Genomic DNA, 14,947 nt, shown 5'->3' on the forward strand with positions numbered 1-14,947 from the left:
GTATAGAAGGAAATATCCAATTAAGTATTGACGCTGACGAAAATTTTTTTTTTCAAAATTGCGAAGAATGCTTCAAATAAAAGTTGTTTTCCTTCTAATTTCGATATTTCACGAGTTACGTATGATTATTTGGCATTTTATTGATGTTGACGATATCCGACCATTCCACGGTCGAAACGGCGATCTTTTGGCAAAAAATTTAGTTTTTGGCCAATAACTCCCAAACCTTTGGACATACGGAAAAATTGCATATGACCTTTTTTGTAGAGGACGACGAGATCTACAATTTCCGTGTAAAAATTTTTCTCTAGCGCTAATAGTTAATTAGTTATTGACGAAAAACGAAAAAACAGTTTTTTGCAAATTACTCGTTAACTATTGACGCTAGCGAAAAATTTTTATACAGAAATTGTAGATCTCGTCGTCCTCTACAAAAAAGGTCATATGTAATTTTTCCGTATGTCCAAAGGTTTGGGAGTTATTGGCCAAAAACGAAAATTTGGGAGAAATTGAAGGGGTACCCCTTGGAAAAATCTCGGAAAAATCGAAAATTTTTTGTTGTTTATTATTAGCAATGTTCTTCCGACATCTGATTTCTTTTTAAAAAATGCGTTTCTAAAGTGCATAAACTTTTGGGATTGAATGTATAGCCAATACATCCTTAAGTACGGTCACTTTCTCACAAGAATAAGTATTCTACCTGTACTATTTTAAGTACACCGTTCGGCTTCAATACGCGTGCATCACTAGAACCTTCATTCTTTAAACATTGCACTTGCGCCTTGTTGCATTACTAATACATTGAAATAGAATCGTTGGCTCGCTGCATTGAAAAATGTTCCAGAATTCCATTTTCGCATTACATACTTATGAAACATGTGATCGATATGATAATGATTCTAAATCATTTTCATTAAATCATTTCTAAGGATAATCTCGAGAATCGACAGTATGTGAATGAGTTGGCACGTTAGATAAGAGTTAGTAATGAATGCTGATGCGTCGTGAGGAATTAATGAGGGAAGACAATCGGGGGACCAGACAAGGGATGAATTTATCGAAACTAATGAAATTCCTGGAATCGTAGGCTCGGCGATTACGGGTCACGTTAAAATGATAATTATTTCTTAGGCAGTTATTGGAGCCGGAATTCCATGCCGACCCCACGAACGAAAGAAAAATAGAGAAGGTAGGATGAAGTCAATTATAACAGATTCGTCGTGATTTAAACACTCATCGCTTTTTCCCTACATTTTTTCACATTAGCAATAAGAAATTTCGTTTTGAAAGTAGTCAGAGTAGTCACACAAAATGGTTTAGTGACAAGTAATTCAATATTTTATTACCAGATTGATTAAATTTATTTAAAAATTTGTTTATATTGGTATTAACGGAATAGAGGCTCGTGAAGGAAATATTAATAATACTTCAAGAAATTCAGATTAGAATTTATTTTAAGTACACCGATTTTTCATAAAATTACTGACTGTTTCCTCAAATCTCTAAAACTCATAACATTTTATCACAATATATTTACCAAAACTTGAGTCCTATCTAAAGAATGAAGCAAAATAGATTGAACTCATCGGGACACGCGCACCAAGAGTACCGAACAATCCGTCCGCCCTTCGATTAACATTTTTCGATTAATAGGCCATCAGTAACGGCGTCAAGCTGCAGGGGAGAGGAAGAGGTTAGATTAGGGAATAATACGATCAAGTCGTTCGATTGAATTTCCATTTGTCGAGCGCAATTCCTCTTTCCTCCGTGACTAGGGAAAGTCCATCGTCTTCGATCTGACGCTGCTGCCATTGTATTCCCTGAGTCCACAAGTGGTTCGAGAGGAAGAAACGAACCGGCCAATCAACCGGTACGTTCACCACGATTTTTTTTCATTCCTTTACCCTTCTGTCTTCTATCCTTCTTCTAAAGGAACTCTACACGGAAAGAGCAGATCTGCCTATAGTAGAGAGCAGAGAACCTCAACCTGTGACCACGTAACTTGTTTTATATGTTCTTTTGATCCAAACAGAATATGATTTTTTGTTTGCAAATCTAATTAACTTCGTTCGAAAATTTGCGATACCTAAAAGAAATTACAAAATAATAAAGTATTTTTTTTCATTTAATAAAAATGTCATTCAAAATAAATTCAAATTAGAGAGGGTTGCTAGGCAGTGATGTAAAATCGGGATTGGAAACGTGTTTCATCTTATTATTCCTCGGTTCGACGTGAGAATGCGGAAGCAAGGCCCTGATGCAATTTCGAAATGGAGCCGCGAGGTACCGGAGTTGGAGGATTGCATTAACCCGGTGGCTCGCGAATTAAGGGTAATTCCTTTTTTTCCCTCTCTTTCGACAGCAATGAAATAGAAACGCGACGATGGACTGACCGACCGTAGAGACGTTTCCAGCTTCGCGTCGCATCCCGCCGTCGTCGCGGGGAATAAGGATGAACCGGGAATGATAATGGATGTGCACCGGATTCACGTGGAGAGACATGGACTGCTTATTCGATAAGGGGGAATTCGTTAAAAAGCAGTCCGTGGGTATTCTGCGTGGGACTCGCCTCGAGGGTCTCACTGGATTCCTTCTGATTTGAGGAGATGATTTTTTGATTCCATTTTGATACTGGAGATTGGATCTATTTCTCGCTTGAGATGATCACATAGTAAAGAGATATGTTGAGGCAGAATATACGAAAGCGTATAAAACCAGTAATTGAGAATTTAAACAAGATGAATTGTGATTAATTCAATCGTGCGATACTTTTACAAGAACTTTTAAATAATTCCGCGGCATTAACTGAATCGTTTTGAACGTTAACAAACCGGGCACAAACATTTCCACTTATTAGAAAGCGGGGGATTCCATAAACCTGTGCACGGTATTGTCTAAGTTTTCAACGTCGTGGTAATTAAATTCACGAACGAAGAAACTCATTGTCGAAGGGACTTTTATGCAGGCGCGTCGCGGGTAAGGAAAGAAGGGAGACAACGGAAGCGGGTTATCGGAGTGAACTTTCCAAGGAAAAGCGTTCCTCCGTGGCGCGTAAGAATTTTCATTTGACGATGATCACCAGAGTGGGTGAGCGGTTGCTCGGTTGGAATGAAAAGTCAGCGGGCAACAGGGAATGGTAGAAGAAACGTTGTAACGACTTCCGGCACGGAGTTATTCCAACTTCTTCCCCGTAACGAGCGAGCTTGCTCTGCTCGTGGGATACCAACCACGAATTTTCACTAGGGGAACATCTTTTCGCCCAGTCTCGCCTCAGGAAATTGAGCCAAGCTGCGTGAAATGTTTGCTTCTGCTTAATCAAACTGAAGATTGAAACCGTACTTTGATTCACAGTTTGAATCCCATCTGATTGTATTATTTCTTGTTTCACGTTTCTTTACTTCCAACTTTTGTTTGACGAAATGCACCTATTACTGAATATGAAATAAAGCGAATTTAAAATGCAAATTGAATACGTTAACGAAATGATAAATAAAGAGACACTGGGGAAGGTTCCTTTGAGTCAAACGAGATGATATTTGTATTTGTATACTTATAGACTGAATTATGAGATAATAATTGAATTCACTGCATGGTAGTAAGATTATTGATCAACTGTGACAAGATTATACACACAGAAATTGTAAAAGTAAATGTCTTTTTCATATAACGTATAGGAATCAAAGAAAATGCTATTGTTAAATGTAACATCATAGAATCCATGAAGGAATTGTGAAAACAAGAGCTTTAAAATGTTTGATGCTAATGCGAAACGAAACATGAAAAAGCTTTTACCCCCACGTTAAGAATTTAATAATAAAAATATGTCGTGTTGAACGAACTGTCAATAAAGTAGACAATGTTTTCTTGCATCGTGCCTTTAAAATGGAACAATATTTCATTTATTTATGTAGAATGGATGGAGAAAACTGGAATCATTTCCTATAGAACAATGGAAGGAACGTTTCTCATTAACGTTGAGTAACCAAGCATCCATTGCAAGATTAAATTCTCGAGGAACAATCATGGCTGGCAATCAAAAATCCTTTCGGAATTTAATCAAAGAGGAGGAACGAAATGAATGGATCGCGGCATCGTGGAACACCGATCACGGAAGCCCATAAAAGTTCCCGCGGCGCGATCACAATGCACACGAACGCGTTTGAAACGCGGGCGGAAAGCTCGGACGCGGCTAAACAAAAAAAGCATTCTAACGAACGGCGTTTCTCCGCTTCGCTAATCACGGGTCTCGTAAAACCGTGCGATACGAAAATACATTGCCGCCTCTCGGCTCTTTTAACAGCCGCGCGAAACGCATCTTTTTTCTCGCCCCGCACGCGGTTCACCCTCGATATAAATAATCCACCCACATGCCGTACCGTCTATCGTCGAGAATCGTTCGAACGACTTCGAAAGCGGATGAAGGTACCAGGCCTCGAGCTGATAATCTCGATTGTGCAAGACGAGTTAACTCAAGAGGATCGTCAATATTTGACATCTGTTCATTTTTCATTTACTTCCTAATGCACTGTTACATTATTTGATCCAGTGAATTGGAGAACAAAATCTTTATCCATCGGAATTCAAAAATGGTCTTCGCAAGTGGAATTAAGAAAACGATTTAAAAGGAAAAGGCAATTTTTTATCGACACGTTCTAGAAGCATAATTTATAATTGAAAAGGAGGTAAGAGAAAACACATTGCGAAACGTGATTGTAATGCATTACTTTGGCCAGCGAATATCGAGCACAATAACGCGTAAATAACAATAGACGTCCCATTGTAAAATATGAAAACTCGATCGTGCCTATTTTACCTATATTTACATGATATCGATACCAACCCTGGCTAAAAGTTTCCGATCAAACGCGATATGTAACACGAAGCTGACCAAAAACACTTTATTTGAGCTGCAACGTGATACGCAAATGTACATACAAAATTCATGGGAAACCTTTTAGTTTCTTACAGCGCACTTCGTTTTTTAAATCGCTTTTTGTCAGTTTCATGTTGTTCTGCTCTTACTAGAACCACTACATAATTCTGTTAGCCCTTCTGGCTTACTTCGCGTAGCATAAAATGTTTATAAAAAATAATGAAGCGATCGTAAATGAATTCCGTATGATTTCCTTATCAATTATTATGATTTTCTCCTACAATTGGTTATAAAATAACAAGATACAGATTGTACGATAAATCAAATAACTTTGTGTGCCCATAGTCACACTTCGAAACAATCCTACCTCCGGCAAAGAGTCAACTCGACGATATGCGGGAACCTCGTCCTCATCGTTAGCCAAACGGAATTCCTCGTCACTGCGACAAGTCTTCTTTCCCATCACACCACGAGCGTGCACACGTTTCGCGTAGGCACGATTGTCTCTCCGCGTCACATGTCACACGAGCACGCCACGAACGGGAGCGAACATTGAACGCGCGTACAACCGATCGGAATTTAGGATCATGAGACGAGATCTTCGAAGGTCTCTGGTAAGATTACGATAAAATCCGCGCACTAAAAGAAATCTGGCCGGGTTCCAAGCGGACAAGATAACCGATATCCGCCGCGCACCGCCACAAGTGGTTGCGTCCTGTCACTGGTCAGACACTGACGCGGCTGATTTATCAAGGACACGCTGGCAGGTGAGTCCCGCGGGAGTCATGCCTCTGTACAACCGGATCAGTTGATCGACCCCAGCCAGGATCGGTCGATCATCGTTCGATGGACACCACCCATCGCCCTAATGGAAAATGGAATTCACCCATCGGTTGCTGGAATTAGCCAAACCTTGCGACAGCATCTAATCTCTCCAGGTAACTATCCATCGCGTTGAAGTACACTAAACAGAGGTAAACACTGCGGAGAGGAACAGGTGATTCCTGCCAAAAGAACCGATGCGGAGGATCGTTAACACGCGATACTGCGGTACACTGTTCTACGTTGAGATAGTCAGTTTGTCTCGACGGACTCTGGTATTTGACGTTCTTCCAACGATCCAGACGACGTCGATCCTGCCAGGATGTTTTCGATCGTTGATCAGGATAACAAGCCGATCCCCGAGGTCTGCCGAACCGAACGATCTCCAAGTTGTCGCAGATGGTTCCTCGTATCGTTCACTTCACAGAACGCTGGAGTTTGATCCTCTGGGACGACAGGATATGTCAGGACACACGTCTCGAGGGGAACACGTACACGCTCGACGAGCTGCTCTTCGAGGCTGGTTTCCTTTTCGGCTGACTATCGACTGTCATGCACCCAGGTGTCATTCTGCGGCAACTAGGACCGCTGACACGACGCCTGCGTCCACGAAGACGCTGCACGGCGTCGCGACGCCGGCTGGTCGCGATGAAACGCGTTCCCAGGGCGCATGCCGTGCTTCGATATTCGAGTTTCGAGACGCACCATCGGGGCCGCGAAATTCGATCACGAATGTAAGCAACATCGACGTTTTGCTGGACATTTGATAGTTAGTGTATTCGATTTTCTAATAACAGAGTGTCAAACATTCTTGTTTCGATTTTAACTCCTTTGGGTTCTGGGACTTTTGGCAACATCTCCTTGAATCAGATTCAAGTAGAGTAAACTTAAATGAGAAATGAATCAAGCTCCTTCAATTAATGTATACGGCGCTAAAATATTAATCATTTGCTTATAACTTTATGATAGTCATAGAGATATTATAAGATAACACGTAATAATTACAAGAACCGATTTTAACAGCTGCTTAAAGAAGAATGCTTGCACCGCGTCTGACCATATATGTTTCATACTACTTAGAACAGAACGGATAATATGAAGGGAAATTGATTTACTTTGTCTCATTTTTCTAGTTTATTGATTCGATTTCATCTAATCTCTACTACACATTGATCACTCTTTGCACGGCAAATGATGTTGAAATTTATAACTCACCGGTCTGCGTGCCGCTATCGAAAAAAGTATTGGTTGTCTCGACAGTCATCGTGGCAAACGTTCCGTCGGTGATTTGTGCCGAACTGTCTCTACGCTTGCGATATCTTTGAACCTGATGAACGATCAAGAACAACATATTAAAGAAATTGTTGTCAATATATATATTAATGAGGCAAAGAGCGGTTTAGCATCGACGATTAAATAAAATATTTAAACGTTTGTTAAGAGCTGACCGAATCTTCGCTTTGAGAACTCTGGCGCCGAAAGTTTCTACATCGTATCATTTCCTCGGTGGTGCTCTGCCGTCGGAAGCCACGCGCTATCATGATCTCGGTGGTGGTAGATTGTCTTCTCGTCATGCCGTGCGATAGAGGAGCACGGGCGCAGGGACTCGGGTCCCGCGAAGAACACGCGGAACTGTCCGGAGATCTGCAACAAACATCTTCTTAATCCCAAATCTGAAAAATCGGATCGATCAGATAAAAAAATACGAAATATCAAAAGTAATAAATAATAAGAAAATCTGGCCGGGTTCCAAGCGGACAAGATAACCGATATCCGCCGCGCACCGCCACAAGTGGTTGCGTCCTGTCACTGGTCAGACACTGACGCGGCTGATTTATCAAGGACACGCTGGCAGGTGAGTCCCGCGGGAGTCATGCCTCTGTACAACCGGATCAGTTGATCGACCCCAGCCAGGATCGGTCGATCATCGTTCGATGGACACCACCCATCGCCCTAATGGAAAATGGAATTCACCCATCGGTTGCTGGAATTAGCCAAACCTTGCGACAGCATCTAATCTCTCCAGGTAACTATCCATCGCGTTGAAGTACACTAAACAGAGGTAAACACTGCGGAGAGGAACAGGTGATTCCTGCCAAAAGAACCGATGCGGAGGATCGTTAACACGCGATACTGCGGTACACTGTTCTACGTTGAGATAGTCAGTTTGTCTCGACGGACTCTGGTATTTGACGTTCTTCCAACGATCCAGACGACGTCGATCCTGCCAGGATGTTTTCGATCGTTGATCAGGATAACAAGCCGATCCCCGAGGTCTGCCGAACCGAACGATCTCCAAGTTGTCGCAGATGGTTCCTCGTATCGTTCACTTCACAGAACGCTGGAGTTTGATCCTCTGGGACGACAGGATATGTCAGGACACACGTCTCGAGGGGAACACGTACACGCTCGACGAGCTGCTCTTCGAGGCTGGTTTCCTTTTCGGCTGACTATCGACTGTCATGCACCCAGGTGTCATTCTGCGGCAACTAGGACCGCTGACACGACGCCTGCGTCCACGAAGACGCTGCACGGCGTCGCGACGCCGGCTGGTCGCGATGAAACGCGTTCCCAGGGCGCATGCCGTGCTTCGATATTCGAGTTTCGAGACGCACCATCGGGGCCGCGAAATTCGATCACGAATGTAAGCAACATCGACGTTTTGCTGGACATTTGATAGTTAGTGTATTCGATTTTCTAATAACAGAGTGTCAAACATTCTTGTTTCGATTTTAACTCCTTTGGGTTCTGGGACTTTTGGCAACATCTCCTTGAATCAGATTCAAGTAGAGTAAACTTAAATGAGAAATGAATCAAGCTCCTTCAATTAATGTATACGGCGCTAAAATATTAATCATTTGCTTATAACTTTATGATAGTCATAGAGATATTATAAGATAACACGTAATAATTACAAGAACCGATTTTAACAGCTGCTTAAAGAAGAATGCTTGCACCGCGTCTGACCATATATGTTTCATACTACTTAGAACAGAACGGATAATATGAAGGGAAATTGATTTACTTTGTCTCATTTTTCTAGTTTATTGATTCGATTTCATCTAATCTCTACTACACATTGATCACTCTTTGCACGGCAAATGATGTTGAAATTTATAACTCACCGGTCTGCGTGCCGCTATCGAAAAAAGTATTGGTTGTCTCGACAGTCATCGTGGCAAACGTTCCGTCGGTGATTTGTGCCGAACTGTCTCTACGCTTGCGATATCTTTGAACCTGATGAACGATCAAGAACAACATATTAAAGAAATTGTTGTCAATATATATATTAATGAGGCAAAGAGCGGTTTAGCATCGACGATTAAATAAAATATTTAAACGTTTGTTAAGAGCTGACCGAATCTTCGCTTTGAGAACTCTGGCGCCGAAAGTTTCTACATCGTATCATTTCCTCGGTGGTGCTCTGCCGTCGGAAGCCACGCGCTATCATGATCTCGGTGGTGGTAGATTGTCTTCTCGTCATGCCGTGCGATAGAGGAGCACGGGCGCAGGGACTCGGGTCCCGCGAAGAACACGCGGAACTGTCCGGAGATCTGCAACAAACATCTTCTTAATCCCAAATCTGAAAAATCGGATCGATCAGATAAAAAAATACGAAATATCAAAAGTAATAAATAATAAGTATAAGAATTATTTATGATATGTATAGATTTCAAATAAAAAAAGAATGGAAAGAATTAAATTTTTCAAAAGTGATGTACGATTTGAATTTCGTTTCTTAACTTCGAACGTCGTATCATTCCCGTATCGGTGGAGTTACTTTACCAACGGTCACTGTTACTGTGTAATCAATAAAATTACAGGTACCTCGGTGGCGAGCGACCAGCCATCGACATTGATTGTCGCACCGGATGAGATCTCTGTCTGATAGGACTGATATCTCTCTTATCGGCCGCCCTGTCCGGGCTCAAATGGCTCCTCGAATCACGCCGTCGCGGGGAGGACGCGGAATCAGGACTCAACGAGTCCTTGCGAGCTCTTCGTCCTTTGGAAATTCATCAAAAGTCCACTTTTTTATTTCTCACTACGATCATTTTACTTTACATTGATAAGAGGATTCCATGGATGATAAAGAATAGAATTAGGCCATTCAGTAATAGTAATTCTTTTTAGGAAGTGAAGTAAATTGAAAAATGCATGTTTGATTTAAGAGAAGTGGATTAGTTTTAATACTACTAAAGAAAAAGTACAGGTACGAATGCGAGATGAAAGTTGTAGACAATACGAAACGAAGAAAGAATAGTTTGGTTTAATGAAGTATCGTGCTGGAAGAAATAGATAATGTTGAAGAGGGTACAGATTCGTGTATTTATATTTAGAGTTACAGTAATATCAATACGTAATAAGGATGAAAATGGTCGATAGTGGTGGATGTTAGTGATTGTACCTCCATCGTCTGCGTCCGGTGATAGCGTCGGCTGACTTTCGCGTCGACGGGCAGGCGGCATCGATTCGTCTATGGCAGCTGATTGTCTTATTAATCTTAACATTTTGTTGGGCGATACCTCTTTCCCCTTCTGATAACACTGCAACAAAATCGATAAATTCAGTGACACTAGCGTCTGACCAGACGTAGTTGTTTCTACTTCATTTAGTTTCATGCATCGAAGATGTTTATAATGACTTAAATTATAATATACAGATGTCTACGAATGATCAATCACAATCATTTCAATACTTAATATTCTCCATTAATGAAGTGCAGTAATGTACTATTTCTTATAATAAATAAATCACAAGATTGTTAATATACCTGAGTGGTCGAATCTCTTCTGGTGGCGACCATGGGATGCGACGGCGTAGTGACATTCGGGGATCCTACGGGACTGGAGCTACCGGATGTCGAAGTACCAGGAAGAGGAAGATTGTTAGCGATCGCTGTAGGCGAGACGCTTGGCGGCGTCACCGATGACATCACGATGGTCGGTGGACTGATGGACGCGTCCAGGTTCAAATTTTTCTTTTCAGATGTGATCTTCATGTCGACGGTCAATGTGGTCGACGTGGTGACCGTGGTGGTCGTCGATGAGATCGTCGTCGATGTCGATATTTTTGCCTCGCCGGTCATTATTACTGGCGTTTTCGGTTCGATTAGAGGCGTAGTCGTTGTTGGTGTTAAAATTTTATCTGTAGTTGGTGTTAAAATTTTATCCACCGTGGGCTGTTTGCTCTCGATGCTGCTTGATCGGTCACTCTTGTCCATAGAATTACGGGCTTCCAGATGATCTCTGAAAAATCAATGTTAACGTTAGAAGTTTACATCGGTGATGAGAAAGAAATTATTTATTGCAAGGACAAGTATTCGACTTTTACGAAAGTCAATGAATTTTTTATAATAAATGTTTTTACTACTCGGTCCCGATTATGACGAACTTAATTAAGGATTGTGTTCATATTTGAACAATGGAGAAAGATTGTTGGCTCGGTCCAAACTTGGATAAACTTTCGAAAAATGCAATAAGGAGTTTAAGGAGATGAAGCACTAGAGAAGCTGGTTGCTTTACAACTTTCTGTTACCAGTAACGAGCTTGAAAGTTCCTTCGAAAGGAATATTACAGTTTCGTAACTCGCATTCCTCTCTCACTATTAGTAACAATATTTTCCAAACAAAGTTTATGTTTAGTAATTTCGAGTAACTATTGTAGCTTCTGCTTTTTAATCGTCGCTGATAAGTGTGCATACATTTCCACGGATAATTAACCATTTGGTTGATCGTTGGCTTCTCCTCGCTAAAGCACATTCCAAATTGACAACTGTTTCAATTAAATCCAACTCGAGAGGAATCAAAGACGGTTCAGTATACGAAATCGAGATTAGAGGGAACTGAATCGGATCGTTGAACAACGATTATGTGTACCTGACAGCATTGCTGGCCGCGCTGTCTGTGCTCGAGGCGCTTGGTCTTTGATTGCTTCTGTAATATTTCGATGCCGTCACGCCGCTGCCCCCGCTGTCCACCGACTGCTGCGACTGTCTGCGTCTGTGATAACTGCAAGTATGCTTGCGTTCGCCCTGGCTCTTGGTCCTTGCGCTCTCGCCGGAGTCACGTCGAGAGCTTCTCGAATCTGAAGACCCTGAAAAGTATACCAAGTTTTTAGGAACTTCAAAAATCCATCAAGACTATTTGGAAAAATTTTTCTAATAAATTCCTTCACAAGCTATTTTTATTTTCAGATAATACAAATGCGAATTGGAAAATAATATCTAACTTACATCGATAGGTCGGCGACATGACCGTCGGCGGTGGCTGCGATTGTGGTGTAGCGTCCTTCTTTCCCCAGAGCCTGGCGAAATCGTTCTTCAACTCGCTGATGGCCGAGTCCCGTCTCGATTTAGTGGAAGTCTGGCTCCTAATTCCGCTGTCGACCGAGCTCTCCCGTCGCTTACGCAGTCTCTCCAGGTGGCTGGCATCGGTGGTCGTCTGCCTGGACCACGGGAACGATTTTGTGATGTCCGCTAAAGTCTCTCGACGGCACAGTTTGCTACCGCGCTCAAAGATGTCTGTCAGCTGAGCCAAGCTCGATCGTCGGCGACGCTGGTTCGGCTGAGGTTCCGGAGGCTCGTTCAGAGGCGACGTGGGCGTAATCTGTATCGCAGAATCGCGTCGCCCGGTTCCTGAAAAGAAAAAACAGATTATATTTAGAAGTTTATACTTTGCTCATTTGTTTCTGATATTTTACGTGACAGATAATGAAATAAGGAAGAAGTCGATTGAAATTAAAACTTGTCATTCTATTCGTTATCCGCGCACTTACCAAGCCGCTGCCTCAAGGTCGACTCTTCGACCTGTTCTCTGACCAGATCATCCCAGCCGTTACCCCCTTGCCATTCCAGGCCGACCTGATGGGACAGGATCGGCAGATTGCACACGAAGCATATCGCCGTCATGGTCCTGAAATAACCGAAAGGTCGAGATTAAGCATCGTCGTTTCATAATACAGGAACATGCCGCGGATTATCTTCAAGAATAACGGAAGAGTGCAACGTTACAAACACGGAATTAGTATAACATTTTTACATGGATCTAGAACATGCCAGACAGAGCGTTCGTGATGCGAAAGTAACTCGCGATCGAGAGACTCGTTGGTTCTCTCGGCTACCCTACGACGGAATTCCTAAGATCGTTTTCATGCTTGACAGAGTCACGAATCGTGTCCCACGCCTTTTTCTCTCGCTCTCTTCCTCTCCCGAGGAAGGAAGAGAATAAAGGGGAAGGAAGGTGAAGCGTAATCGAGTTTTCATTTTCGAGCAAACTACTACTGCGTTCACGACGTCGCTTGAAAAGTTCATGCCGGGGGTTGATGGAATTTATATCGGTAAACGTTTCCTGTTCTTCTTATTCGTCCAATATCGGTAACCAGAGTTTACATTCAAGTTTATTATATCAAATGAACAAAGTTTGTACTCGACGAATCAGTCCACAAGATGGAATGGACTCAGCTTATAATTACATTTTGCAATGAAATTTTTTATACTTCCATCAACATCCTGGGTCATCAGCATACTTACTGGTCGACAAACGAATACTCTTACTATTACAATTCCCATAAATGAAGTCCGAATACTCTCGTAAGCTGAAAGCGGAAATCAGAACAGTGTTCGAAGCAAATTCCTCTGCTTGCTCTCTTTACAAAAATAAACAATTTCGATCTACGACGTACGTTCAGGATGCGCCATAAACGATCGTTAAACGGTACAACACTCTAACAATGTAAAAGGCAGAGAGTGACGCAGGTGTGCAGCCGAGCTGGCTGTGCAGCTCGGGTCAGCGTCATTCCAAAAGCGTGGATGCAGCTAAAACGAGATACCACAACTCGTATCTCGTGGAACGGTTTATGTACACGCGTACTCGTGTTACTATTTATGTATCTAGTCCGTGCACTGAGCGTGGAACAAATTCTACACGCTGATAAGGAATATCTCTTTGGTGGTAAAGCAAGTTGTAATCGCAGAACACCATTATTTTTGAAGGAAACGTGCGTCCAAAGTTGTAAAACAGACGTTCAGTTAAATATAATGCAGTTTAGCAGCAAGTTCCGTGTAAAAAAGTTACCGGAAGTTGGGCTGTAAAGTAGTAGTGTTACTGCTCATTTATTTTTATATAGTATTTTATTGATAGTAATTTCTCCGATAGTTTCCTTCGTTCTTTATGTAACACTATTTTAAAATGAACGTTAATACTTTTTAAATTGCGTTTTGCTATAGAACAGATATCAGTAGTAGTACTCCGTATGTGGTCAGACACATTCAATTTAATTCTTGTATCTCACTTTTTCGTTAAGTGTATAGCATATCGAGTCGTTTATAGAAAATAGTTCCGTTTCTTTTTGACATTCTTGATCGTTTCTTGAGATTGAAAAACCTTCGAAGAAAAGCAGATTGCTTCTTCGTTTTTATATCGCAAAGTTTCTCGAATTAAGTGTTCCGTTAATCAAAGCTTTCTCTAAGTAAATCTTCTATGAGCATTCTATATAAACTTTGCACAAAAGCATCGCGTGTTGCTTGGAATGTAGTGCGAAGTGCTCGTGAACGCTTAAACAAGTAATTTAAGCTTTAAGCACTGTTTCGTTTAGGTATGTTCCATCCACGTTTTGCGTAGGCTTCTTTCTTCTTGAACTTTAAGATTTCCCCGCAGAAAGAAAGAGGAATAATAATTTATTTCGTAATAGCATAATTTTCGGTTCTTATTTAGAAAAATTGTTTAATTTTTGTAAATTTATCATTGTTTTCTTTAAACAAAGAGGATAATTCAAACTGAATTATATCTAACAAAATACGAATTAAATATCCGACACAGTATCCTTCAAAAATAAACCTTCACGTATGTCCACCTTGATTCCACCACGAAAAGTAAATTAATCGCAACCTGTGCATAATATTTACAAAACTAAGACAGAACTGAAAATAATGAAAAAAGTAGAGAAAACGTAGCTATATGTTCATCTTTTTATCATCATATCAGCGTATATTATAATAAAACTGTTCAGAAAGTATTTTTAAAACGAAAAGTATTTTTAGAACGAAATTATATCTGGTCTGATTGTTTTCGACCTGTAATGTCGAAGTCTGTGGTTCTGCAACGACATCGCATGGCAAGGGCTTGGCCGACCTGTAAAAGACACACACACACAAATTTTTTTCATTTGTTTCAGAAATATTCTTCCAAACCTACGATAGGAGATGATCGAACGAAAGTAATGAGCCTTTCGTCAAATTGTGTCACTATTTAAT

The 14,947-nt window shown here is 41.3% G+C and overlaps 1 protein-coding gene across 5 annotated transcripts in view; it reads right to left on the bottom strand.

The window, feature by feature from the left end:
- The window catches only part of LOC108624396 (uncharacterized), a 95,310-nt gene that overhangs the window by 15,695 nt on the left and 64,668 nt on the right, over positions 1-14,947 (bottom strand). For 4 of the 5 annotated variants that reach the window (XM_026813083.1, XM_026813082.1, XM_018023651.2 and 1 more), the window contains 9 exons: positions 14,768-14,825; positions 12,472-12,608; positions 11,930-12,331; positions 11,574-11,790; positions 10,470-10,944; positions 10,104-10,242; positions 9,524-9,701; positions 9,054-9,249; positions 8,821-8,932 (listed from right to left, as the gene is read on the bottom strand). In XM_026813083.1, the coding sequence (XP_026668884.1) occupies positions 8,821-8,932; positions 9,054-9,249; positions 9,524-9,701; positions 10,104-10,242; positions 10,470-10,944; positions 11,574-11,790; positions 11,930-12,331; positions 12,472-12,608; positions 14,768-14,825 (1,914 nt within the window). The remainder of the gene's footprint in view (positions 1-8,820; positions 8,933-9,053; positions 9,250-9,523; positions 9,702-10,103; positions 10,243-10,469; positions 10,945-11,573; positions 11,791-11,929; positions 12,332-12,471; positions 12,609-14,767; positions 14,826-14,947) is intronic. The other variant, XM_026813085.1, reaches the window with a different exon arrangement.

Source organism: Ceratina calcarata, unplaced genomic scaffold, assembly GCF_001652005.2.
Source record: "Ceratina calcarata isolate Rehan_Ccalc_2016 unplaced genomic scaffold, ASM165200v1 scaffold309.2, whole genome shotgun sequence".
NCBI lineage: Eukaryota > Metazoa > Arthropoda > Insecta > Hymenoptera > Apidae > Ceratina > Ceratina calcarata.